The sequence below is a fragment of the Protomyctophum parallelum genome, assembly GCF_964188405.1.
Source record: "Protomyctophum parallelum genome assembly, chromosome: 16".
Taxonomy (NCBI): Eukaryota; Metazoa; Chordata; class Actinopteri; order Myctophiformes; family Myctophidae; genus Protomyctophum; species Protomyctophum parallelum.
In genome coordinates, this window is record NC_139711.1 from 16,465,210 (window position 1) to 16,492,838 (window position 27,629).

Sequence of the window (27,629 nt, forward strand, 5' to 3'; positions counted from 1 at the left end):
GGTGGTTTATATTGGTTTGGTTCTTCGTCTTCTATCATTCGCCTATACTGACTGACTAGCCTCATGTGCTTCGAGTTTTAGGGTGCCATGTGTGGTTGTTTTGGGCTTCACCACCCATGCGTTTTCAACCTTATGTTCATAAATATAATTGGTTCTCACTCATATAAGATTGTAGGTATGTCTACTCGCTCTTTGTGTCTGATCAGAGGTGGGCTGTTGACAGTTAAGAAACCTGCCTAGTACCAATGACATCATCCAGTGTGCTATATCTTTTGGAAACCCCATCGATGATGTCATTGGTAGGCAGGTTTCTGAATTGTCCATACTAGCCCACCTGGCACCTTTGACACATGTAGACAGAAAGTGATGTGCTACTATCACCCTACCATTTGCATAAAGTGGTCACATAAAACATAGAAAGAAAACAAGTTATTTTATGATGGCTAAAATTATTTTTGCAGCACATTGAAGTAGACATATGCCAACCATCAATGTTGTCAGACAAGTATAGGCCTATCACTCTGCATAATTGTCAAACTTGTCATAGCCTGCAGTTAATAGATGCAGTTCAACTGATTATCAAACCTAAGCATGACTTTTGTTTGTATTAGCAGTGTACTGGTTTAACAGCTCTAGTAGTATTTTAAGAAACAGGCACTACAATTACGCAACTACTAGGTAATTCAAATCAAAATCAAAATGTTTTTTAGCTCTATCAAAAGAAGTTCAAAATGTGTCATTTCTGAAAAAGGCATAAAAAAGCAATGCCTCTTTATTCCAAAACTAGGGATGCACTATATTGAAATTCCAACATAAACAGCTTGAACGTTGAATGTAGTATATTATTTTGTTATTTAAAAATGTTCCAACTGGTTGACCCTTTTGAAAGCTTCCCAGGCAAATACTTCTACATTGGATCTGCAGCCTTCAATGATTATGATTTTCTTTGTGGCTAAAACCTGATATATTATTTTGATATAGGTTTGATATCACAGTTTTAGGCCAACACCAATATGATGGCTGATTAATCGTGCATCCCTATCTATCTACCAGGTTCCTTCAAGAGGAGGAAGAGGAAATCCATCATGGTCACAGTGATGCTGCTCATCGTATCCGTACTTATCCTCATCTTTGGCCTGGCAGCGACTACCAGAACACAGAACATCACAGTGGGTGGCTACTATCCAGGAGTTATTGTGAGTGACATTTAGCCATCTAGCATCATGCTCAGGCCAGGGCCCCCCATGTTGTGAATGTCCACACTGAACCAAAGTGTTTCCATTGAGCTCTTCCTGCTCCTGGACTCTGATGTTCTTAATTACCACTGGTCTCTGAGGGGTGAATGTTCTCCACATTCATTATTCAGCATTACTGTCATTAGAGCGAGGCAAGTGCTGCTTGTTCATAAATTTGTGTTTTCCACAGTCCCCAAGCCTTCAGCGTTCTGACGTTCTGACATTTTTGAGGACCGTCCTAAAGTAAAAATCACACCCGTGTGAAAGTGAGTGGTGCAACTCCGTGTGGGGGTCCCCGGGGGTGGGGGGGGGGGGTTGTGTTTGTGTGTGTGTGTGTGTGTGTTAAGTTGCGCACAGGTGAAAAACAACAATGCTGTTTTCGTGCTCAGATGCACCCACCCACGCACCCACCCACGCACATAGCTCCTTAAGGGAGTGGTTGCACCACTCAAAAAACGAATCTTATGTATTATGGTAGGTGATCTATCTGAGAATGTATAAATGGAACCAAATAGACCCTGAGTTAAATTAACCTTGATTTTACAATTTAAATTGGGGGTCCCAGAGATAGAGATGCCATTAAATGGGGGGTCCATAGACTAATGCATGTCAAACTGGGGGTCCTTGAAATTAAACGGGTTGAGAATCACTGCTAGAGCCGTATAAATCTGGGTCCCTGGCATATTACTTCAAATGGGGGGTCCGCAGGCTAATTAGTGTCAATTTGGGGGTCCAGGCTGCTGGCGTAGCAGATGCAGGCACCTCATGTCCCGGGTTCAAATCCCGATCTTGACGACCTTTGCTGCCTGTCAGTCACTCCCCTTCTACTGTCCTATAAATAAAGCCTTTGAATAATAAAAAAAAAACAGGAAAGAGAGTGATTTAAACATTTAAAAAATGAAACTTAAAGAAAAAACGCAAAGCGCATTGTGCAGTTGTTTAATAAGAATGTTAAATGGAAAATAAAATGAAATGCCATAAAATTGTGAGACATTGTGTGAAATGTTTGAATAAGATTTGTATTTCTAATAACATTTCCTCTCATTTCAGCTTGGGTTTGGTTCTTTTCTGGGAATTATTGGAGCTCATTTGATCGAGAACAAGAGGCAGATGGTAAGAAGATTTATATTACATCCTTCAAGATCACTTGCAGTGCTGCCATATCATGCTGTTATATCATGCCATTATAGTCATACAGAAGACTAAACTTTATCACTCCAAAATGCAATTAATTCTAAGAAAATAGCTGATCTACAAGCTTTGTGAGCTTGTAAATTAATCCTTGCTCGGCCATGTGACCCATAGGGCACATGCCTATTTACTGTTTCATGTTGCGTGAGGTCGCTTGATCATGTACAAGTACATACCCCAGCCATGTTGTACAAGTACGCAGGGACTTACTTACTTCTTACTTAGTACCAAGCAGGGTATATCACATTTTTATAGTCTTTGGTATCACCCAGACAGGGAATCGAACCCCGACCTAGCAATCTCAGGGTGGACACTAGTCTAGAGTCTAACCACAACTGAGCTGGTTTGTGAGTTTGAAGATCTGCTACTGTCTAAAAATCTTATATTTCTGAGAGAGAAAGTTTGTAGGAGAAAACCTTCGCACGCCTAGAAATCAGGCGTATGCACAGGTGCGTAGGCCAGTGGACATCAATGAAAGCAATAAGGTACACCCGCACACTGTGTATTTGCTCGATACATGAGTATTTTCTTATGCCTGAGGAACGTCCGGAGCGACCGAAACATTGCTTCATTAAATAAAAAAATACTCATGTACCAAGCAAATACAGAGTGTGCGGGTGTACCTTATTGCTTTCATTGAGAGAGAAAGTTTAAAAACATTGTATGGCACAACATATTTTCAGATGTGGGTCCGGAACGCGGCCAAATACAAATGCGGATCCTTGACATGAACAGTTTGAGAACCACTTTGTGTAGCAAACCCTAGCCAGGTTCAGAGGTTGTTGTCGGTCTATGTGGGGTGTTTTGACTACTGTGTATCAGAACAAGGCTCCAATGCCTCATGCGAGATGCAGCCAGAAATAGAAGGCTGTAAGCGGAGGAGGACAGATGTCCACACTGGAATGTGCGGAAGGAACTGCAGATGAGGAAAGAGCAGTGGGAGCTGCCATGCAGGGTCTGCCACTCTTGAAATGAAGAATGGGTTCTGTAGTGTGATACCCTCTACCTCTACTTTCCCATAACCCCAGCCAGGATAATATGTAGCCTAACTGCAGAGTGCAGTCCCACTCTCTGCAGAATGCTTGCCAATTCAGTCCACAACATTGGCAGCTTAACAAAATGTTTATTAAATTGGAATGATATATTTATATTAGGCTACGTGAAACATACATTACCAATAATATGATATATGGCAGGTGGGTCACATAACATTATAGTTGACAGTAAACAAAATTATTTTAATTTGGATTTACTTGCAAAATGATGTAACAAAACAAGATCCAGGGTTATTAATACATTATATTGCTCTGATGCAGTATGTGATATAAATAGAGGCTCAGTCCCTATAGGCATTCTTTAGGTTGTGGTTTGCAATGCATTGTGCAGTTGGCTACAGAGATCTTGAAACGGTAATGGGTGTTAATTCATGAACGTGGTCTTACAGTACAGCCTCCCTCCCTCCCACTAGCTGGGGTAGCTGCAGACGGGGTGGGGCGACGTGTAATTGAATATGTTCCAGCTTTCATTGAGGAGTGAAAGGAAGGGAGTTGGATGGGGGAACGGGCGTGTGTGTGTGTGTGACGTGTGTGTGTGTGTGTGTGTGTGTGTGCGCATGCGTCCCGTGCGTGCGTGTGTGTGTGTGTCTATTTTATTATAATGTTTTATCATCTAGCTTGTACCTCAAAAAACAGAAAGAGGCAGATGGGTGATACATTAATAATCTCTAGCAGTGGTTTTCAAACTTTTTCAAACACCAATCTGCAGGTCGAAATCTCAAGGGACACCAGTATTCATAGTGAAAAAGTGTTGCATTGTGGTGACATAATGTATTGTTTTGTGACATACCTTATTATTGTTTAAATTAAAAACCAGGATGCCAGGTTGGAAGTGGTTAATAGAACATAATTTTCTATATTCAGTGGAACAGCTAGTGATGAGAGTAATTTCAAATGAAAACATAGAGCTTGATATAATTTGGACTGCATTGAGTCCTCTTACATACTATTACCGTAATAATAATAATAATAATAACAACAACAAATGGTATAATTAGAGTCTACTTTTTAATTAGACTATTGAATTAATACAATAGTCTACTTAGTACTTAGTAGACTAATAAAACCATTACTCCTTTTGAACATCTTTTTATTCTTCCTTTTCACAGCTGGTGGCATCAATTGTTTTTATTAGCTTCGGAGTCGTGGCTGCCTTCTGCTGTGCTATTGTTGATGGAGTCTTTGCTGCAAGGCACATCGTAAGTACCACATTTTACATAACACATTAATTAATTAAGTAGATTAATTAATACATAATATATGCCCTTTGGGCCCTTCTGGGCAAGTCGGGAATACACGCATTGTGCAATACTTATTTGATGTATACTTTGTACCTGTTGTCAGCTCCACACGCATTGCGTTTTTCTTCGTGCTGCATGACCACAGCTCTCGTACTTTATGTTCCATTGTACACAATACCACTTACTGTACACCTATCACATTAGTGGCAGAATTGACAATCCGTGAAGGCAACTGGTCAGGTTGGCCAATCAGAGAAGTGGTGTGTCCTCCACACTCCACAGTATCTGTGCTTTCTCTGCAGTCCCTGGAACAGATAATTGTTTTGGTTCTCGCCTCTCGGACACTGTTTGGCCTGTTGAATTGCCACTCTGCACTGTTCACCCCTTGGTCATATGGTTTGACCATGTTTGAAGCTGTTTGATCCGACAGCGCCAGAGTTATGACACGCACGCACGCACTCTCTCTCTTTTCTCTCTCTCTCTCTCTCTCTCTCTCTCTCTCTCTCTCTCTCTCTCTCTCTGGCTCTTCTAACCTCAGCCAAGTTCCCTTTGAGCAATTTAATTGTTTGTATGACTCAGATGCTTCATTGATATCTGCATAAAAATTGTCATATTATTTTTCTCACTCTCCTGGACCCCAGACTTCAAAAGTTGTTCCGGAGCCTCTGAATGACACGTTTTTTTGTTGTTGAAATATTTGTGTTCATTAAAATTTTCCTCAGTGTTCCCTATACCTTGCCTCCAAAAATAGACGAGTATGTAGTATATATCTCTGTACAGGTATGTATTCACTGGATGTTTGAGTAACGGCTCGTTGTACCACAGGATCTAAGGCCATTGTATGCTGGTCGCTGTGACTACCATTCCAGTGAGACTGCATCTGACCGTGACGTAAGAAACACACGTGTTGCTTTCAGATTGCTGAAACAGGATGGAGTGTTAAAGAACGTTTTAGAAATCCTGGGTGGGAATTCTTTGTCTGCATTCCAAAGTCTTGACATTATATGCAATGCAATAGGACATGGTAACTAAATGTCTGCTGAATGCCACCTTGTGGATAGGGACATTGTTCATGAGGTCTGTGAGTCCTCCAATCGGACATAAAGTGTTTGTTTGTACTTTAGGTACCCTGCCAGCCATCAGCACGCATGTCCTGCAACCTGCGTGTGAAGAGCAACACCTGCTACTGCTGCGACCTCTACAACTGTGGGAAGTAAGTGTTTAACATCACGACTTAGTGCATCAGCACCTGCCCTAGCTTGCCTTTCCAGTGGTGTGAAGGATTTAGCCAGGCTTAATCTATTGTTATCTATATTATGTTTCTTTGAATGTTTGAATTTAGTAAAGTTGCATTTAATAGATTTTAGTTACTTTCCTTGTTTGTTGAAAACAAAATATATATATATATATTCTGGTTCAATTGTATTTTTACCTATGTTTCAGAGAACATCCTCTTATGGGACTTCAGAATAAAGATCTTTTGAAAAAGTTTAGGAAATCGTCCATGATTTGGAAGTAGGTCCATTTCTTTTAGCCCCGCTCCACCCTCCCCGCCTGGTAGCCATTGATGATCAATCCATGGTGTTGTCAGTGAATGATGAATGTTATGTACAGTCTGCGTGCTTGTCATATAAACCCACCCGTGGTAATAATGTGGTTGGATGGCATCTCTCATGCATGTCCTCCTGGCTCCTTTTGTCTGTGCCTCACACCAGACCAGGCGTCAACCAAGCTTACTTTCCTGCAGCTCTCTTAAGTGGTTTCCCCACCCACAATGGAAACCATTAGAGGTTTTTATAGGCATGGATCTGCTCAATGTCTATAAATCAAGCTGTTCATTATGTCTGTCACTCAGTGCTGAAAATGTTGCCTGTGTTGGTACAGCGGATATAATAGGCACATAACTAAATGCTATTAAAACTGTGCTGTAAGTGAATATTATTTTGACATGTCTGTATTGTCTCATGCCCGATCAATGGCAGATTTCTGGACAGTCGATTATGGACAGTCCTAGCATTTACAGATGTTTTACTTTTGACCTATATATATTTCTTTTGTGTTTGAAAAACATAGATTTGATTAAAAGCTTGAGAACATTTAACTATTTTATGTAACTATTTAACCACTTAAATGTATTTATTTTTAAAACAAGCTAGTAGATTCTATTATCTTTGAAAACTTTGAAAACTTTTGAAAATGTTCATACCGTAATGACATAGGGACGCCAGAGTTAATGTGGTTAAGAATCGGGACTCAGTGGCTGCATAATTACCCTATGTTGAAAAGTAAAAATAATAGATATCATAATATCGGCCAGACCAACATATGGGTCCATCCTGTCTTACTTCCCGTCTCCCTGTTGCTTCTAACCCCACTGGGCCAGCCGGGTGGAAGTGATGGGCGGCTACCATGAATACACAGAGGTTAGGAGTTGCCAAGACGTTGTGCACCTCTACCACCTGCTGTGGTCCGCCACCATTCTCAACATCATCGCCCTCTTCCTGGGCATCATCACTGCCGCAGTGCTGGGTGGCTTCAAGGACATGGTAAGTCAAGACAATGATTATACACATCGCCACCAGAGAGGGAGGAGTGTATTGATCACTCCCAATAATACTGACCACCTGGATCACAAATGGAGCCCGGGAATAAACCATTTTTACGTTCACAACGTCCTCCAAACCGTGACTTCAGACGATTTAATGAGGAAGTCGGGTAGTTCTTCTTGTTCTTATGTATGCCCAGATTGCCCATTGTGCATTTTAATGTCTGTGTGTGTGTGCATTTTAATGTCTGTCTGTCTGTCTGTCTGTCTGTCTGTCTGTGTGTGTGTGTGTGTGTGTGTGTGTGTGTGTGTGTGTGTATGCGCGTGCTGAGAAAACTGAAAACGAATAGCCTTCACCCTTGATGTGTCTCTTGCTCACAGATACCCTCCCCTGACTCAGAAACATGTGAGACAGAGACAGTCACAGCTCCGCTTCCCCCAGAGCCTCCAGTTCCCAGACCAACTCTCAACCCCTACTACAACACTGCCCCCTGTCTGCCACCCTACACGGCCTACGACCTGCAGGTAAGCCTGTCATTGTTTGTGTGTGCGTGTGCGTGCGTGCGTGCGATTGCGTGCAATTGTGTGAAGCATATGTGTATATATATTGTCATACTGTTTGATTGATTTGATTGATTGATTGAAATATTTATTAACAGTTTGCAGAATTACAGTACATTTCAAGCACAAACTCAATACAAAGACTGTTAACTGTGAGTGGAAGACCCAATAAAGTATTACACAAGAGGGTCCACCTTGTTCAATTCATCAAAATATTTAGAGACTTACAAATAGACACTTCTATATATAGCCAAAGAACAGAACAGGAATTCATCATAAAGGAGGTAAAAAGGGAAAAGAAACCTATACAGTGAGGGGGAAAAGGGGTGGGTGGTGGGGATTCAGATTTTACGGAGGCCAGTTTCGAATTGCAGCCGTCCGTAGGTGCCCTTTGTAATAGTTATACATATTAAAAGTGCAGTGCACATAAGCCTTGGACACAGCAACTGAACTGTATCATACCGTACGTATGCAGTACTGCTCAACTGACGTCAATGAATGCAGTGAATGAAGCCATCTCGCATGTCTCATTACAGACAGATGACAGTGGTGAATAGTTTCCAAATCAAGATAAACGCTCATCTTGTTGTCCTTCTCATCTTTCAGATTTTTTTTCCCATTGCTGTGTGGTTTGCTAGATGTTTCTTTTGTCAGCTACAGGTTCAGAGCCAAGCCTTTTGTTTATTCTAAAATACGAGGCATTCAAAACTAAAATTAAAATGTACCGGGTTTATAGGCATATGTAGAACACAGCGATAGTTTACCCCTTAATGTATTAATATTATACATATTATCCAGCAATATGAAAACTTTAGCGCACCTTGACAAATATGAATATCAACATTACATACCATTTGCCCCATTTTATTTGGGATAGTAATTTATTATTCTGCTTTTCCGCTCACATGAACTATTCAGAGGGGGCATTTCTGTCAATAAACTGTGTAAAGTATTCAGGCCATTCATCGACAATAAGATGTTTACATTTATTGAAATACGAATAACATGTGTTTGGCTGCTTGTTTTGGATTATCTTCCTTGCAGAACGAGTGTGTAACACTTAATTTATTTTATTTATATAAATAAAAGCATTCTCGCTAAATCCGGTGTATTTACGCTGTATTTTATGTGTGTGGTTCATTCATATTTAAAAATTTAGTTAATTTTATTCTTTGGTTAATTAGAAATAGATAGTGACAGCTGATCCCTAATAAATAAATAAACTATTTTCTATCAAAAAAGAAACAATTTGACAGGGTGATGCATTAATAATGTATAGCAGTGGTTTTCAAACCTTTTAGGCCCCAGGCACACCAAGTCACCAAAGGGACACGTCGGAATGTTGAACGTTTTCATAGCAAAATTTGACGTTCTACAAGCTCACATCCCAACGCATCGTGAGATTGTTGTAGCTCACAAATTTCTATAAAGAAATGTGTGTAGAAACTAGAAATTATGCAACATGAAACTGAACAGGTGTACGTACAGCAGACAGCAGGTGTGTCTGTTTATTGAGTACTGTATTTTACAAGGGGCCACAGCCAATCAGAATCAAGCAACAGGACTACACGTTTTATAAATTGCAATAATGTGTGGTTGTCACAAAATCCCAAGGCACACCTGGACTTGTCTCACTCACGGGCCATGGCACACCATTTGAGAACCACTGATATTCAATATATATATATATATATAGTATATACAAATGTGATATTCAAATACATTTTGTGTCTGTCTGTAGGGCTCCAGTATGTTCCATGACTCCTCAGCTCTGTCAGATGAATCCCAGTCTGGACCCAGTCATATGTGGCCCACTATGATCCCACCACGCTACTCCCCTCCTTATTACCCTCCAGACGAGAAGCCCCCACCATACAGCCCCTAACACAGTGGCTATCTTGGGGGGGAGGACGGGACACTCTACCTTCTTTTGACAGCTAAAATGGCAACTTGGGTGTCGATGGATGCTGTTTGAGCCTAAAACTTTTCCACAATCTTCCAAGGCAGTCAGAGCTGTGACATGTACGTACAAACAAACAAGAGGTGAGGCATGAGTCATGGTTGCTCTGACTATGAGTGCCATTCATTGCAGAAGCCTGGAGATAGGCTGTGAAGACACATTCATCCCAACACAAGTGAACCCCTGGCACAACTTAGACTGCACCTTTGCGTGCAGCATGCAGAGAGAGACAGCCTTCTAGACTGTTCACATGTCTGCCTTAAATAGGAGTTCCTTCTCACCTGGATGTTAATGTGAACAGACAATCTTGCTCCTCCAGCTCATGTTTAATGTTCTCATAGGTGGTGCAAATGATGGTCCTTAGGACACAACTAGTGTGGGGATGACGGGTGTGATGTGTCTTGACTGGGTCTGACATAGATGGTGAATTTAGTGTATTTTCCGAGTTTGCGTATTTAGTATTTTTCTGAATTGATGGGCGGTTGGATGAAAGAAAAAAAACTTTCATTCCCAACTTTTTTTTCTTTTTTTTTAGAGGTTAATAACCTGTTATTCACTGTACATTATGCAGTATTTAATGTTCGATGTAATACAGGTATTACATGCTTATAACTTACTACACAGTACAGTACAATATACAGTTGCCCTTATACTGTAGCACAAAAAAAGCATAGTACTGTATCTTAGAATCTAATAAGTTAAGTTAGGTTAACAATTCAAATATTTATTGAATTAATCTGTAGACAAATTTGCAGAGCAAAGTGTTTACAAGATATCCTATTGTATTTAATTGTGAAGGCCAGCACCATAACATTACACTCTTAGCCCCTGTATTGTATCTTAACTACGGCAAAGGGAGTAAATATATAACACCTCTCCATCTCTACATTATATTACACTTAAAAGCAGAAATGTGTTTGGTATGATTCACAGATAAAAACAGATAAACAGCCAATCTCATAGTAAGGAACTGTGCTGGTTTCACTGACTTTGAACTTGCCCTGGACTAAAATGTTTTCCATCAAGTTAGTAATGTAGAATGATAACAGGCACTTAATAGTTCAACCTTGTCGGCTTTAATTTGTCTTAGCAGCACTTTGTCAGGGGCAGAAGAGGGCTGATTAAAGTGTCTATTGTTTGTTTTTTGCCATTAAATGCTGTTTTGTCATTAATGTGGCATCTTTTTCTCAAAATGAAATGGACATTCTCGATCTCAACTAGAGGTGACAAGTGTCACAGCCCGTGGTTTGTTAGGTAGGCCTAGTCTTGTGTTTTCCACAGGTCCTGCCGAGTTGCCAATCGGGTGCATTGGGAGCACCTGGCCAGTGTTCCCAGGGTGCACTATAAGAGGCTGGGTGTGGCCACACTCAGGCTCTCTCTCTCCTTCCATGAGAGCAGCAGCATCTTTGCACCATTCACCACCCCACACTACATACAAGTACAGGTGAGTTATGTGAGGGAAATAAGTATTCACACTGCAAAGTAGGTGCCAAAGTAGTAATGGTCACCTGGACTTTATTTCCTGTCATATTTATTTTGTCTTGCACATACCCTACAATAGAATTTTGGAAGCATATTTTGTTTCTAAAATAAACTAGGTTCTCTTATCTTCTCATACCTACTGTAGCACCCTCAAATATTTTTTACATTGGCACAATGTTTAATTATAGTATATAGAGTATATTTCTGTTAACCACATTAATTAACCCTGGCAGATCTACAAGCTCATGTCACATCACAATGTTTTGTGAGATGTAGATTTTTGTATATTTTCAAGAACCCAGTGTCAAATAAGGCTTAAATTACTTGTAGTATAAAATGGAATTTACAAACAGAATATCCATGATCTAAATGGCTTGTCTGTGTGGTAAAGAAGTTACAGGTTAAGTGACTATTCTTAAATATTTTCACTTCAGACATGACTCTACAGAAGCTCTTAAGCCTTATTCATACTTCGCATGAAGATGTTGTGCTCCAAAAATTGGTTTACAAGCTAACCGTGTTTCATGATGCATCATGTTGAGCTTGTAGATCTGTGGTGTGCAACTTGGAACAAAACGGGCAATACAATTTGCTGACAGGTACAAGGGACTTATGCTGTAAAACTGCCAGTTTCAATCCCCTCCACTGCCTCCAGATATCTACACTTGAAAAGAGAAAGCTCTAGTTTGAGTAATTTGCATTTCTATCAATTGTCATATTAAACAATTTTCATAAGCATACTAACAAGGAAACAGTACATGAAATAACAATGAATAACCACATTTTGAAATGTTTATTTAAGTTTGTCCAACACTAAAGACCTAATAAATAAGTGTAGAAGAAAAACATGGAAGTACAAAAGGGCTTGAACACAACAATATACATATTCAATAATTTGTTTATTCTAAAGAGAAACTGCAGGATTTTAATGCATAACAGAATGTTAACACTACACTGACAACATACATAAAATAATGAAAAAGTCAAATTGTACAAAATAGTCCTCTGCTGCATGAACCAGTAATAAGTGCTCAATCTGTACAAACGAACAGAATTGTCAAGATGCAATACTCATCACCTTGAAACAATCTCTAAAAACCTAGTGTACAAGAGGCAGCTTTTGGCATTGACAGAAAATCGATTTGACAGAAAATATGGCGAGCATATAAAGACAATGTTTTGGGGAAATCTTTTTTGAATGAACTTTGAATGGAATGGGAATACATAGTAAATTTGTGCAAGCATTGAATTTTCCCTGCAACATTAGCCACTATCCCGATATAGGATATCCAACCATATCATAAAGTTAAGTACAGAAAGAGAAGAAAAAAGGCTTCATGATTTCAGCTGGGTACTGGGCAGGCATGATCACAGTTCAATACAGATACCCATCCAGGACAATTATCTTAGGCCCAAACCCAAACATTTGAGCGATGCTCTCAAATACATGGCACAAATCAGAACTCAACCAGTTCAAGAAAAGATTCACTGGCAGAGTTCATATTCTCAGACATACAAACTGTGTTACTTCTAGACAAGGTACCTCACTGGATTTTGTTGATAAAAAGCAACAACTGTTGCTGGAAGAATGCCTGAATGTTGATACTTGGTACAGAAAAACACATTTGCAGACATGTGAATGCAAAGCCTAATCCATACACCGTTGCAGGACAGCGTCACTAGATGGGGGGGGGGGGGGGGAATATTTTCAATGTCATTTTGATTTTTAAACTGTCATGCAACCATGTATAAATTAGGCTTAAAGCATTGAACATTTTTCTATATTATTCTTGAGCACAGCCATGGTGCTGTGGTTGGACATCAAAATGGATTTTTTTAAAGCCTTTTAGGGCGTGCATTTGCATTTCTTTGTTTTACACTTAATCCTGGTTTTCATTCATGTCTGGAATTCTTCCAATATTGAAGATCAAGAACATACATTTCTATAGATTTGCTATAACAGAAATATTGTGAGTAAGTTAATAAAATTAGTACATTAAGTAGGAAGATTTCAGGACAACATTCTTCAATAAAACTTCCTTTAAAAAAAGGAGACCATTACTGAAAAGGCACAGATAAAATGTATAGGTATTGGTAAGCAAGCAATCTTGCTCAATACGTCTCCGGTATGACAAAGTCAAATTCTGTGGAACCCTGGGGGGGTTGGGGCGGGTTAATTATAGGCCCTGACCGACTCTGTGCAACAGGCTGTGTATGAGCAGCAGACCCAGCAAACATTTCACTCCAGGTCAACGATTTGCTTTCACTGGATGTGTGGATCTCTTGCTCGGAAGGATTTATACAATGCACAGTGCCGTCCTCACCGATGATAGGAATACTCAAATCTTCATTGCTCCACGAGTAGGGCTTCATTTGCAGGGTTCTACAGGGTAGTAGGCGGTACAGGTTGTCACTGCCTTCGTCCTTCTCTTTTTTCCCGCTGGGATCTTTGTTGTGCGCCTGTTTACAGTGGGTAGAGAGCACCTGGTAGTTCAAGAACGTTTCGTTGCACAGCAAGCATTGATATCGCTTTTCCCCAGTGTGGTGGATCTCATGCTTAGTTCTATACTCGGCAAGGGCAAAGACTTTGTCGCAGTAGTGACAGGGGTACTTCTTTTCCCATGAGTGAGTGTTGAAGTGGCGCCGGAGACTCGTCAGACATACATAGGGACGTCTACAGATTATGCACACAAAGAAAGTCTTCCCATCCATAATAAGCTCATAGTGATCCTCTGGCTCTGTTTTGGCCTTTTTCTTGCCCTTTGGTGAGCCAGTATCACCTGGGGATGGGGGCAATGAAGACCTCTTCCCTTTACCAAGTTTAGAACCGCCCTCTCCTGGGTCTTCCTTCACTGGGACGATATCGTAAGTGTTTTCACCAATGTTCGCATACACTTTACAACCTGTTGAAATGGAGTCAATTTCTGAGGCCTTATCTAGTGTAATTGTTTTTTTGGCAGCCATAACTGATTTGAGAACATCAAGATTGCCTTCATCCATCTTCCCCCCAGAAGACACATCTAAAAGCCTCATTTTTAAATCGTTTTTCTGAGCTGCAATGGAAATCTGCTTCTTTTGGACTCCAGTTGTGTGACTAGTGTCACTGTTTTCATTAGGCTGCGAGGTGACAGGGGCCACAGGTGTGACGGGGGGCTCCGGGGTAACCTGGCTGCTTGACCTGGCTGCTGTTGTGGGAGCACTTTCTGAAGAGACTCTGGCAGGGGAAGATGGGACTTTGGAGCTTGTGTTTGGAATGCTCAGAGCACTATTTTGATCAGAAATCTTGATGGCAGGGGAAGATGGGACTTTGGAGCTTGTGTTTGGAATGCTCAGAGCACTATTTTGATCAGAAATCTTGATGGCAGGGGAAGATAGGACTTGGGAGCTTTTGTTTGGAATGCTCGGAGCACTATTTTGATCAGAAATCTTGACACTTTCGGTTTTCGCAGGGGCTGTGCTTCCTTTGTGCTCTTCCGTAGCTGCAGCTTTTGATTCCTGATTTTTTGCCGATGTTGAATGGTCATCCGAGTCTAAATCAATGATCTCGGTAGGTGCAATTCTTTTATTTGCTGCCCTGGTTTGGGCGTCTGTTTTAGAGACAAACATAACATCACCGTCTGAATCATCGTCATCATCATCATCACCAGCTTTTTTGCGAGTCTGATTGAATTCCTCTGCAGATATCGAATAGGATTCTGTGATCATAGGCATACTTTCTGTTGACGCATCGCTTTTGTTTCCAGTCTCTTTGGACAGACCTGGTAGACCCTTGACTTGAGATAGTGGTACCCCCAAGTTTGCAATGAACTTCACACCCAGCACCTGTCCAGCACTTATGAGTTCCTCAAGCATGTCAGAACGGATGCGGACAAGTTTGGAACTATAAATGTAATTGAGAATCTGCTCGAAGATTTCAGCTCTGATAAAGTTCAACTCAATCACTTGTCCAGCTACAGAGAAAAGCTGGTGGAAGTAAGTGCTTGAGGCAGACAGGATAGCTTTGTGAGCTCTGAATTTCTTGTCCTGAATAATGATGGTGACATCGCAAAATAATCCAATATTTCGTTGTTCATTCAGTTTCTTCAGCACAGTTGCTGAATACTGGGTGTCAGTTGCCGATATGAGCTTTAGGCTCGACATGCCTGCAGGTGGAAGAACAATACAATTACTTATCATTCTCTTGCATATGACAATATGCAATCGATACGGCTAATCGATATGTTTTCAGCAAACAACGTGAATAAATAGGTAATTAATTCAGTATTTGGAGAAGTGGATCAAACGAACATGATCATTACTTTTCAAAGCAACATTTCAAGTTAGAAAGAAATGTTGAGTTAAATTCCGCTTTTAACCGTCTTGATCCATTCATTTTGTTTAGCGCTACCGCACAGGGGAAACAAGGAAGGCTAATGTTAGCCGTTTATTAATTGAAAATAAAACCTTATTAAATAAATTGTGCGTGTTCTGTTGTATTCAGATGGGATGTTGTGCAATTACTTACTGGGCGATACTTCCGAGAGCAATATTAATGAACAGTTTTATTTGGTTCTCATTAACAACACACGTTAGTAGTTGGCTGTAGCATCAAGTAGGCCTGCGGAATAGACAAAAACATCAACTTGCTTGGCTAACGTTAGCTTATTAGCAGCCAACACCGGGATAGTTTATCTTAGCATTTGGAGTCGGCGATGTGTCTTTATACGCGTTGGACAAACGTTTGTCCAAATAAGCAAATAAAAACGGGCCAATTGCTTTTGATATTACACGCTGACCACACAACAAAATAAATAAACGCTAACAGCGGCAACAACACACACAATGTAGCTCGAGCGGTTCCGTAGTATCCGTATACACTCCGCAGTACGACAGTGTCGCACTGCCTCCCCAAAATGTAAGATCTACAAACTAACAACACGCCGCGACGCAGCGGATGTGACGCGTTTTTTAGCTTGTAGATCGGCTCTCTTTTGGGGGACGCGTCGCGCGCGCAACGCTTTGCACTGTATGCTGATAGCGCGGCAGGCAGCTCATGTTTGCTTTTTCAATGGAAAGGGTGTGAGCGCAGTTTTAGACAATAAACGACATGCGTTTTTTTAATGCATCGTTTTACCTGCAGCTGCGGTATTCCTGTCCAGAACAAACCGGTTATAAGTAAGTTACAACAGCGGCGATTAACACAGCCGACCACACAGACAGATAATACGTAGAGAGAACGACGCAGTATCTGCATAGCTGCCGCCTGCCAGTGCGTTGCTGCCTGCCTGACACCAACAATGATTGTCACAATAAACCGCCACTGGGTGGCGCCATCTCGACTGAGTCTGACTGACTGACTGTCACAGTGGATTATTAAAAACATAAACATGAACGTGTGTGTGTATGTATGTATGTATGTATATATATATATATATATAGATCTGGCCTTAACAGCCCAGACATCCACACAGAAAAGTCCTATCTGATTGCATTAAACAATGTTAAACTCACTTTGCATGTTGCTTTGCCACTCGATGTGCCATTCACTTTAAGCATGCGCATACCCTCTATATTAAATAATTACATAGTTGCAGTAATGGCGCGGGCAATGCGTTTTATTGTAATTGGTACGACCGTGCGAGTGGAACAACATTCGGAGCCTGATAATGATGCCACACGGTTATAACGAGAGAAGGACACGCGTCGACTTCCTGTTTTGGAAGCTTTCTTGTGGATAATAACATACGCAATGATGGTCATAATCAAATAACAATCAAACAATAATAAATCACCGTTGTAGGGCTTGTTTCTTTTTTTTGTTCTGTAATTTAATAGAAAAGCAGTGGAAGCATGCCGACGTCGAATCAGTCCGGTTCTGACGGCGAGCAGCAGAGTCCCAGGCCAAGAAGACGGAGTCGGTCTCGGTCTCGGAGTCGCAGTCGCAGTGGAAGCCACGGACGGGAGAGGTTGTTGTCTCCGGATTATTTTGGTCCAAAGCTCCCGAAGCCCCGCAACAGAGAACGAGAAAGAGAAGAGCGAGAGCATCGCCTCCGAGAGGCCAGGACCATCAAGAGGTTCCGCATAGGAAGCCCCCGTCGCAGTCGTTCACGGTCCAGAGAGAGACACGGGGGCAGCACTAGCCACTGGCTGTCCAATGAGTCAAGTTATGGTTCCAGAAATGATTACTATGACCAGGAGAGAGACGATGCTCAACGCCAGAGGCAGGAGGCCTTCATCGCCCGGTACTAATAACGTAACTGTCCTAACTGTAAAATCATTAGCTTTTTTGAGAGAGTAGAAATGTTCACAAAATACAACGTGCTCTCTCTTTTCAACTGTTGGCTGTATAGTTTCCTTGGTTGTTTTGAAAAGATCCTAACCCACCCCAATTATGGCACATGTTGCAAAATGTGTCAGCTCAGCAGTCATTACCTGCTATGACAGTTTCCCCACAGAAAACCTTCAGTTTCTTACACCTGCAAATGATAGACATAGTTATAATAGTCAGGCATACCCCCCCGCCCCCGCCTACTCAGTCTGTGTCTCATAGGAGGGCTGTGGGCAGTAGCCTGGCTAATGAGCCAGACAGTGTGATTTGAGTCTGGGTTATTAGCCAGGCTATGTGGGCAGAGCCATAGACTTATATTGGCGAAGAGCATTGCAAAGAGTGACAATGTCCTTGACCGGAAGTTGGCAGATTGCACTGGACTCAGGCAACAGCCCAGTGATATAGATCCATGATGTCATAGTAAATGCGTCCTGCTGTTGCAATTAAGCCCATATATGGAGTTCCCTGATGTCATCAATATTGCCCAGCAAATACATCTGACCTCAAACCCTTAGATCTTCATATATGGATATACTTACTGTATGTTAAGAACCTTGATCCATCCTTCCTCTTCAATGTCTCCCTTTTGACTGATACCTGTCCATTCAAACTCTAGACGGGCCTGCCCCAAAGTTATTAGTGCAGCCGCACCCGGCAGCCGGTGAAAACTAGAGTTCTCAACAGGCCCAAAAATAAAAGCCCGGCCCTACCTGGGCCCCATCAAACCCTATACACGCAAGACCCCGCTGCCACCCTTAGATCTTCATATATGGAGCTGACCTGTTCTGACATTACGTTGATCTGACCTCATCAAACCCTGTACACTCAAGACACACTCCATATATGGCCAGTACAGAATTCATTCCATTATGTTGATCTGACCCCCATGCAAAAGCGCCAAAGCTCGACCAGCAGTCTGCTGTCACCCAGGTGGATATGTTGATCTGACCTGGTGACCCCCCATTCCAAAGTGCCAGCGCTCGCCCATTGTCTGCTTCTCGCCCTCAGGCAGACGTCTTACTGGTAGTAATGGTACAACATGAACATTACAGAGACTTTAGTTGTCACTGTACAAACTTTAAAACAGTTGTCATGTTGTACACATGCCTAAAATTGCTGATCCTGCACTGGTGTCGTTGAAAACAATGTCCAGCTTGGCAGCTTGTCACTCTCCAGGCTGCATTGACAGCACTCGAGCGCTCAGTTTTCTGCCCCCTCAATGTCGTAACTCTGTCTCACTATGTCTCTGGCTGTAGGCAGTACAGAAACCAGTGACATCATTGTTAGGCAGATTTTAACCCATTTTGGACTGAGGCCGATTCTAAAAACGCTTCTAAATCCTGACCTAAGTTTTCTGAAAAACTTCAAATGTTCATATAGCAGCATCAAAAAATGTACATTTTTGAATACTGTACAGAACCCCAAGAGGGTTCCTGTCCAGAAGGGTTAGAACACCAAAAGAGGTTGATAAAAATAATAACAATAAATAAATAAATAAAAATATATATTTTTATTATCGTGAGAATGATGGCTTCCATTATATTGCAACTTTTCAGGAATAGAAAGCCTGCAGTTTCAATTAGCCTGGATTCCCCATCGATGATGTCACTGGTGGACGTGTTTCGGAACTGCCCACAGCCCTTCCATGAGACACAGACCGAGTATAATTTTTTGTGGGGCATTTTATCATGAACATTAGTGAGGACCAATTATATGAAGGTAGGTTGAAAAGTAGTGAAGTGGTCCTTGAATGTACATTTTGTTCATCTCTAAGTTTTTGTCGGAAGAGGTGTTTAATTTGTATCTTTTACAGACGTCTGCAAGAGAGGGAGAGGATCGGTGAAGTAGGTTGCCCTGAAGTTTGGGGATACTCGCCAAGAGTAAAGGAACCAGAGTAAGTTGAGCTATTCTATACACATTAAAAGTATATATACTGTATGGAATTAAACAAGCTCAAAATTACTATTTTACCAGCTGCGCACACACACACACACACACACACACACACACACACACACACGTGGGTTGTTGCTGGCTGCAATGCTATTTGGCTGAGTGGTCGGCTAGAGGCAAAAAGTGTCTGGTTGCCTAGAGACGATGCAGCCAATCAGAAAGATAAGTTGCCACTACCATAAGTTGCAACTACCAGCCTGCTTCGCAGCTGGTAAAAATATTTACATCCATATTTTTCTTGAAGTCTTGATGTTTTTTTTAATTCATTCTGTCAATCCCCAAGCTCTGATGAATTCACGCCAGTAGAAGAGGATGCAAAAAATAGCAGCTCAGATTCAAGCTCAGGTTTGCTCGACTATGCATACTTTGAGTATTGTAAATGACAGTTATTGTTAGATTTTTCTGTGTGAATTTGAAACGACTTCTCTGCCATTTGCAGAAGATAAGAAAAAGAAGAGAAAGAAGAAGAAATCCAAGAAGAAGAAACACAAGAAGCACTCAGAGGAGAGCGAGTCAGATTCAGAGGGTTAGAAAATGTTTCCACCAGTTTCCAACTTGTGAGACTGTTAAAGTCCTTTATGTTGTTTTTTGGTGTGATTTTCGATAAAACAAACATGCAACAATGATTGGTTTCTAATGGAAATTCCTGTAATGCTACTTTTCAGAGGAAGAAGTCAAGAAGAAGAAAAAGAAGAAGAAGAGCAAGAAGTAAGCTTACACACAACTTCCCTCACATGGCCACCAGGACCATGATGCCTAACAGAGTTATTCCTGATCTTCACACTCACACGGTTCAGGAGCATTATGCCTAACCAAACTTCTCAATTTCAAAGTAATCTCTGAAGACAGATTCTGCTAACAGCAGAATCTGTCAGCACCACTGCCCTAAATGTATAGTGTTGTTGTTAGTAGGAATAAACACAGAAGCACCTGGGAGGAAGTGGACTAAGAAAGGGGAGGAGCCAAACCGAGTTCCTGTCTGCACAAAAAGGAGGTGGTGCCTCCAGAGGCAAATGTTAAATCAGGAACATGATGCCTAACCAAACTTCTCATCAACTTCACACTCGCATGGTTCAGAAGCACGATGAATAACCAAGCTTCTCATTATCTACACAGATCCAAGAAGTCCAAGAAAAAGAAGGCAAAAAAGAACCGTAAGGCTTCCAGTGACTCGAGCAGTGAGCATTCCGGGGAGGAGGATGAAGAGGAGGATGCTAATGCGGTGATGTGGGTGGAGAGGACCTGCATGGATGAGCACCTGGTGGGCCCAGAGGCCCCACTTATCCAAATGTCTCAAGATGACAAACCTCTGGAGTGAGTAAATTTGTGATAATGCCCACTTAATTAACTGAACTTGTTGCTACAGTTCACAATCACATACTATAGTTGTTCATAACGTAATAATTATTCAATATAATAAAAAAATAGACTTTCAGCTTTAAATGAACGATGAAACCCACATGTTCGACATGGACCTTTTCTCCTTCTACAGCTTTGGTCACGCTCTGCTACCAGGTGAAGGTGCGGCTATGGCAGAATATGTTAAAGCAGGCAAACGTATTCCAAGAAGAGGAGAGATTGGGCTGACCAGCGATGAGATTGCAAACTTTGAGAAGTCTGGCTTTGTCATGAGTGGTAGCAGGTACATGAATGTTTTAATGGGGGAATAAAATAATTACTATACACATGTATTAATAAACATTTAACTACCTTTTATAATAATGGTATTCTAATGAATGCACTATTAACAAAATAACATTAATTAAAGACAGAAGAGGAATCAAAGCAGCATGATCAAATAAACAAACTATTAAAATAACCAAACTCATGATAGAAAAATATAACACTATTTTTCCTCATTTGCATTAATTACTAAAATTGGATTATAGAAAGTGTCTTTATACTTGGCAACATTTTGCCCTGAACACTGGTTGCAAGTTTAGATTTTCTCTTCGTTGTTTAATGTTCATGTATAGTAACTGTGACAGTGATTGGTAGATGTGGTACCTACCAACTTAATCAATTATAAATCACTAACAAATTGGTGTGATTGTGTGCAATTCCTCAGACATCGTCGTATGGAGGCTGTGCGTCTGAGAAAGGAAAACCAGATCTACAGTGCAGATGAAAAGCGAGCCCTTGCATCCTTTAACCAGGAAGAAAGAAGGAAGAGGGAGAGCAAGATCCTTTCCAGTTTCAGAGAAATGGTGTACAGGAAAACCAAAGGCAAGGAAGAGAAATGAAGCTCCACTCCCCTGTCACTGCACTTATCTTATTCACTTTGTTTTAGGCATTATGTTCAATGTCTAATCTGTATTTTGGACAGTGAAAGACAAAACCGGTGTTTGTGTAATGTATTATATAGATATACATTGCAAATTCAAAGCTCATTTGTATAATTGCAACAAGTAGTGTACAGTATGTACTGTAGGCTCTTTTGTCTTTTGTATATTTTTTTCAATTTATTATATGCAATTTGGTTTGAACTCAAGTCAGCCATTCAATTGAGCAAATATTTCCTGTATGAAGTTTCCATGGGAGAAGCTGAACAGAAGGGTTAATAAATGTGTTAATCAAATGGCTTATTTACATGACATCATTACCTTTCTGCCAAGTGCATTATACTATAAAAACCTAACTATTCTTAGTTATAATATCTGGAATTTACAGTATATGGCGGGAGGAGGAAAGGTTATTAGGAAAAAAGATAATAAAAGGCTATTCTGAAAAGGTGGGTTTTAAGGGTGGTTTTGAAGGTAGGTCTGATGTTTGGAGAGTGCATTCCAGAGGAAGGGGGGCAGCAACAGAGAAAGCCCTGTCGCCCAGGTTTGGAGCCAGTTCTTGGAGACCTCCAGGAGGCCTGTGTCACTGGACCTGAGGGAACGAGACGGGACATGCTGCTTGATGAGCTCAGGTATTGGGAGGGAGCCAGGCTGTGCAGTGCCATATGTGGTGCAAAAGTGGATTCTTTGTTTGACAGGCAGCCAGTGGAGGTCGTGGAAGAGTGGGGTGATATGGTCAAAACTGCAATAACATATTGCAGTTTGAGGACTTTGGAGGGGATGCCATGGAGTATGATTTTGCAGTAATCATATTGATCTCAATCTGTAAAAACATGTTGCATGTATTTCTTCCAAGTCCCACTTGTACCTGCCTCCTTTGACCAGATGTAGAAACCAAGGTATATTACTTGCCTAGTATTCACAATGTGTAATTTTATGATATCAAGGGCATTTCAGACCTTAACCCATTCTGGGCGGAAACCCCTTTTGGTGTTAGCATTATGTTATGCTTTAGCCACCGAATGGCGCGCTACGAGCTTGTAGGTCTGCTATTTTTGAAAAATAATGAAAATGTGCCTCAAATATATTTTTTCAGAACGAATGTTTTTAACTCAAATCTTTGCTTCTGGAGGGTCCCTGGAACAACATATCTTCAGATGGGGGGGGCCTCGGAGGCCAATTACAGATAATTTTTTGGGGTCCTTGACATGAAATAGTGATATAGGCCTAGAAACATAGGTATTTCAGAAAACAGGATTTAGAAGACTTTTCCAGGCCTAAATGGGTTAAGGAGCAGTTCACCCAAAAAGGACTTACTTTCAACACCTTGAATTAAGAGATTGTCACATTCCTAAGCCAATGTAATGACTGGCAGTCTCTGGTAGGAGACTTGCAGTCTCCAACCATTCAAATTATTGGCTTAGGGCCGATTCATACTCCTATTTTACCGCTGTTTCGGCGCTGTAGTGCCGAAATGATTTCGGCTCGTCAGCAATTTTCAGTAGCACAGAAGAGACAACTTTAGGACGGTACCCACCCCCCCGAACCTCAAAGTATCAAAGGAGTATGAATCGGCCCTTAGGAATACGACAAAACTACTCCTTAAGTTTTCTATTACTACTTAAGTTTTCTATTACTAAAATGGTACAATATACAAAGGATGGATGCCAGGGGTGAGAAACTTGAAACAGATGTAGTTAAACATAATTTATTTCTGTAATATACAACAAAGAACTTTAGTCTGACGAGTCTTGCAATTGTGGATGTAGTCTGACGAGTCTTGTAATTGTGGATGTAGCTCTTAGTGGATATTCTCAAGTCCCTGTTGAAGAGAAGAGAAAAGGTGATCATGACCTATTAGCCACTCACAACCAGGGGGGCAGTCAGACAGATATTTTGTGAAGCCACTAAGGAAATCGGGATTTCCTGAAAGTTCATATAATGGCCTGTTGTGGCGCTGTCATTGGACCCAGAAAAACCCATAGCCCCATAGAAGTCCATGTATTTGGGCCCAACTTCACCTAGACTGTATTACCTTAATAAACATGGTCATGAATACTTTCTGCTTCCAGTCACTAGTTTAAAGTCTCATTTCTAATGTCATAATATTCTTTTTGGAAGATTATGGTCCCATTTATTTAAAAAATGACCATAAAGTTGCGCATGTTCTGAGGGGCGTGGCTACCGTTACAGTCTATGATCGGGATTCCCCGAGTCAAAATAAAAACCAACAGAAGAAGGGGGGAAGTCCCGCCTCGTTGTCTGGGCCAGCCAATGGCCAGCTGGGCTAAAACGGATCTAGAAAGATGGCGACTTACAATACAAGGACTGACAGGCTTCATTTTACGTTCATGTTAGACCCGGAGAACGCTTTGTCCATATTTTTTACAGTCTATGCTCACAACAGACAACACTTTAAAGATGGATTGCCGTGATTTTTTCATAGTTTCAAGTCACAATCTTGATTAATTTCACACTTTGAACTGCTAGCTAAATGTATTACTATTCATAATTCATGTCTCTTCATTGATTTTGTAATCGCACCACATGGTATTTATCCAATATCCTACATGGTTCATGGTGAAAAGAAAGGGCTTCCATATTTGTAATTCAGGGTTGTACAAAATGGAACCAAGTGGACCCTCGGGCAGATTTTTGTACACACCCGTACAATACTTTCTGTGCACATTTGATTCTGTTTGCGGTGCTTTCATTCCTTGCAAACAAGCCCCCTGAGATGGTTTGAGAAAATGCAAAATGCTTAGTATTTGCTGCCAACATCACAGGTTTCCTTGCGGGAGCTCTATACTGTTTTACCATTCAGGAGAGCTGACACCCAGGGAGGAGAAAAACATATGGCTTTACTGAAACGATCTACAGATTCAAGTCAGAAAATAAACCATGTTGTTCAATCTTTTACACTACTGCTAGATTAAAAGTATTTGCAGATCTTATTTGACCGTTTTGGCAGCTCTGAAATTCTCTCTTCCTTGACTTCCTTATTGACATCCCATTGTACCGCCTCCAGCACCGGAACTGGCTAGCTGCGACAGAGCAGATCAGAGGCAGGAACGTAGGGACGCGCAGCGCCAGCTAGCCACTGTCGGTGCGAGAGGCGGTACAATGGGATGTCAATAAGGAAGTCAAAGAAGGAAGGAAGAGAGAATTTCAGAGCTGCCAAAACGGTCAAACAAAATACTTAACGGCTTCTGTGCCAAAAGAAAATTCTCAGACGTTTCTGTTGTCTCCTATAGCTCCTATATGCTTCTTTTGAAACATCTAACCCCCATCAAGAATGTATGTACGTCTGTAACATTTAGCTTGGGAGAGATGGCACGGGACCCTACGTGTAAAGTCATCCAAATGTCAGAAACTTTACGTAGGGTTCCGAGCGGGGCTAGTCCATAACGTAACTGAAGTTCAATGAACAGGTCAGGGGTGTACAATCAATCATTCTAAGGCAAATGAAAATGTGTGTACCTTCGCTCATTTTCCTTAGTGATGTATTTTATGGTGTACTGTCTAACTTACCTTAGACTGATGGTATGTACCAGTTCCAGACACCCGCTTGTCTCTCTCCATCAAGTACCACTGCCAGGGAAGTCGTGCGATCCTCTTTTCCTAAGAACAAAAAGCAGAAAATAATGAATGCATCAACATAGCTTGAGTAATCAAAAAATTATCAGGCCATCCACTTAATGTATAAATTATGGTCCTGGCTTGAATCCTTAGTAAACGGTGTCACAAACTGACAAACATGCTAAAATGAACAGATACAAAGTTAACAACAGCGTGCTGCAATAGCTCTGGTCCATATCCTCAAAAAGGGCATTAGGCTATGGACCAGAGCTAGTGCTGCATGTGATCTTATATGATGAATTTAGCTACATAGAAATGTCTATTTGTATGTCTCTAAATGTTTGTATGTCTTTAAATGTTTTGATGAATTGAACAATGTGGACCCTGTTGTAAACAAGTGTAATGCTTAATTGGGTCGTCCACTCACAGTTGACAGTCTTTGTATTGAGTTTGTGCTTAAAATGTACTGTAAATTCTACAAACTGTTAATAAATATTTCAATCAATCAATCAATCAATCAATCTTTTCGGCCAGCGACACCAATCCTTCTGTTCTCACCTTCCCCCCGTTGGTAAGCTTGTGGATCTGTGCCGTTGCGATGCCAGGAATGATCAGACACGCCGTCATGATGCCGAACACGGGCAATATTTCATACCACATATTGCCAGCGTTTATGGAGAAGACGCATGCAAACGCAACGTGTATCGCGCCCCGGACGAGGCTTTATTTTGATCGCCAACAGAATGTGTCAAATAACGTCCCGAAGCTGAGCGGAGGTTGTTGACGGTCAAAAGAGGTTCCAACTTCCTGTGACGCTCATTGCTTGACTTCCGGGTAACGTGTTGCCTCGAACACAGCGCCATCTGTATTTTTAATTAGGTTTTAGTTCAGTGATGAGACGACAAGGTTTCTAAATCAATTCTAACTTAGAATTTAGGTCCCCACACACCGAGCGCGTTTTTCGGATTTTTAGCGCGTTTCTCCACCGATTTCCCGAAAAACGCGGCCGGTGTGCAACCACCTTTACTTTGTGCACAAAGACAAAACACATGGAAAAATAAATAAATAATCCTTTATACATTTATTCTGTAGTTTTACCGCCACTTTATATCCTAAAAAATCTTATAAAACATTCCCATTTCTATAATAATAATACGAAACCGTAAACAACTAGAAAATTCGCAATTTAAAAAAATTGCAGAGTGTGGTTGCCGCAGTGGCTTACATATGCCCCTCCCACTAGTATTGCCAGCCAATTACAATTTCAAGTCACGCCTTAGATCATGCGTAAGTAATTCGGAGGGGATTTAACCCCCGAAATTCATGTTTTTGCGACAAACGGTTACATTTCTCGCATTTGCGGCGCCCCCTATGGATGAAAATGGAATTGCTTTTAGAACTTGGTTGATTGAACCACCCCGGACATGTGATTGAAATGTGGGATGGATTGGACATTCCGTTCGTGATTTATGGAATTTTTTGTGATATAGGCCCCTCCTACTAACTTCGGAAGAGGATTACGGCCGAACGATACGCACTTTCAAAATTCTGCAGTTCAGTTTTAATTGGATGGGTCCAGAGATCACGTGTGCCGATTTCTGTGAGATTTGGACAAAATCTGTAGGAGGAAAAGCAAAAAGTGTGTTTTGGACAAAATTCAAAATGGCGGAAAATCTATCATGGCGGAAATGGGCGTGGCCTATATGGGGAGATGCGTCATGACCCAAGGAATCCAGGGAAAAAATATTTTTTATTTTACGACCTACGGTTCAAGAGTTATAAGCCAAAAGGTAAAGTGGGCTGTTATAGCGCCACCATGAGGCCGACCGATAAAATGTTAGGGTTAAATAATTTTAGGGATAATGTTGAATTATCCCTAAAAGTTTTGTAACTATAGTGATTACAGTCTCCGAGGAACAAATACTTGAATGTGAATTTTTGCCTTTTCCCATTCATGTCAATGGGGAAATTTAAAAAACACTTTCACCTAGAAACTACATTCACGCTTTGTTATTCAGCTTACTGTGGAGACACATGCTGGAACTTTTTAGTATTGAGTTTGTGCTTGAAATGTACTGTAATTCGACAATCAATCAATCCATCACTGACCTTGAGCAGTATAAATGACCTTCATAAGATTAGTAAATGACCTTCACCAGTATATATGACCTTCACCAGTATATATGACCTTGACCAGTATAAATGACCTTGACCAGTATAAATGACCTTGACCAGTAT

General features: G+C 41.1%; 4 protein-coding genes across 7 annotated transcripts in view; 2 read left to right on the forward strand and 2 right to left on the reverse strand.

The window, feature by feature from the left end:
• Window positions 1–10,954, forward strand: part of tmem255a (transmembrane protein 255A) — an 11,779-nt gene extending 825 nt beyond the window's left edge. Inside the window, exons 2-10 of one of the 2 annotated variants that reach the window (XM_083785833.1) lie at window positions 1,054–1,196; window positions 2,286–2,348; window positions 4,591–4,680; window positions 5,548–5,613; window positions 5,847–5,935; window positions 6,166–6,237; window positions 7,106–7,268; window positions 7,649–7,792; window positions 9,570–10,954. In XM_083785833.1, coding sequence (XP_083641959.1) covers window positions 1,054–1,196; window positions 2,286–2,348; window positions 4,591–4,680; window positions 5,548–5,613; window positions 5,847–5,935; window positions 6,166–6,237; window positions 7,106–7,268; window positions 7,649–7,792; window positions 9,570–9,713 — 974 coding nt within the window. In that variant the 3' untranslated portion in view covers window positions 9,714–10,954. The remainder of the gene's footprint in view (window positions 1–1,053; window positions 1,197–2,285; window positions 2,349–4,590; window positions 4,681–5,547; window positions 5,614–5,846; window positions 5,936–6,165; window positions 6,238–7,105; window positions 7,269–7,648; window positions 7,793–9,569) is intronic. The other variant, XM_083785834.1, reaches the window with a different exon arrangement.
• A 1,100-nt stretch (window positions 10,955–12,054) lies between these two features.
• Window positions 12,055–16,403, reverse strand: zbtb33 (zinc finger and BTB domain containing 33). 2 transcript variants are annotated; one of them, XM_083785817.1, is made up of 2 exons: window positions 16,384–16,403; window positions 12,055–15,412 (listed from the first exon to the last, which is right to left on the reverse strand). In XM_083785817.1, exon 2 carries the CDS (start codon window positions 15,408–15,410, stop codon window positions 13,383–13,385), a length of 2,028 nt encoding a protein of 675 aa, XP_083641943.1. In that variant the 5' UTR covers window positions 15,411–15,412; window positions 16,384–16,403; the 3' UTR covers window positions 12,055–13,382. The 2 variants fall into 2 exon arrangements, with proteins under 2 accessions (XP_083641943.1, XP_083641942.1); XM_083785816.1 differs by lacking the exon at window positions 16,384–16,403 and adding an exon at window positions 15,775–16,339.
• nkap (NFKB activating protein) lies at window positions 14,794–22,108 on the forward strand. Of its 2 annotated transcripts, none has more exons than XM_083785829.1 (9): window positions 14,794–14,817; window positions 17,085–17,491; window positions 19,391–19,471; window positions 19,814–19,875; window positions 19,970–20,056; window positions 20,196–20,238; window positions 20,647–20,844; window positions 21,023–21,172; window positions 21,599–22,108. In XM_083785829.1, the coding sequence occupies exons 1-9, from the start codon at window positions 14,809–14,811 to the stop codon at window positions 21,771–21,773; spliced, it is 1,212 nt and encodes a 403-aa protein (XP_083641955.1). In that variant the 5' UTR covers window positions 14,794–14,808; the 3' UTR covers window positions 21,774–22,108. The 2 variants fall into 2 exon arrangements, with proteins under 2 accessions (XP_083641955.1, XP_083641956.1); XM_083785830.1 differs by lacking the exon at window positions 14,794–14,817 and adding an exon at window positions 15,155–15,242.
• Window positions 22,109–23,584: 1,476 nt separating this feature from the next.
• On the reverse strand, window positions 23,585–26,208 carry ndufa1 (NADH:ubiquinone oxidoreductase subunit A1). The gene is made up of 3 exons (XM_083785841.1): window positions 25,950–26,208; window positions 25,344–25,433; window positions 23,585–23,634 (listed from the first exon to the last, which is right to left on the reverse strand). The coding sequence occupies exons 1-3, from the start codon at window positions 26,049–26,051 to the stop codon at window positions 23,614–23,616; spliced, it is 213 nt and encodes a 70-aa protein (XP_083641967.1). The 5' UTR covers window positions 26,052–26,208; the 3' UTR covers window positions 23,585–23,613.
• Window positions 26,209–27,629: the final 1,421 nt, after the last annotated feature.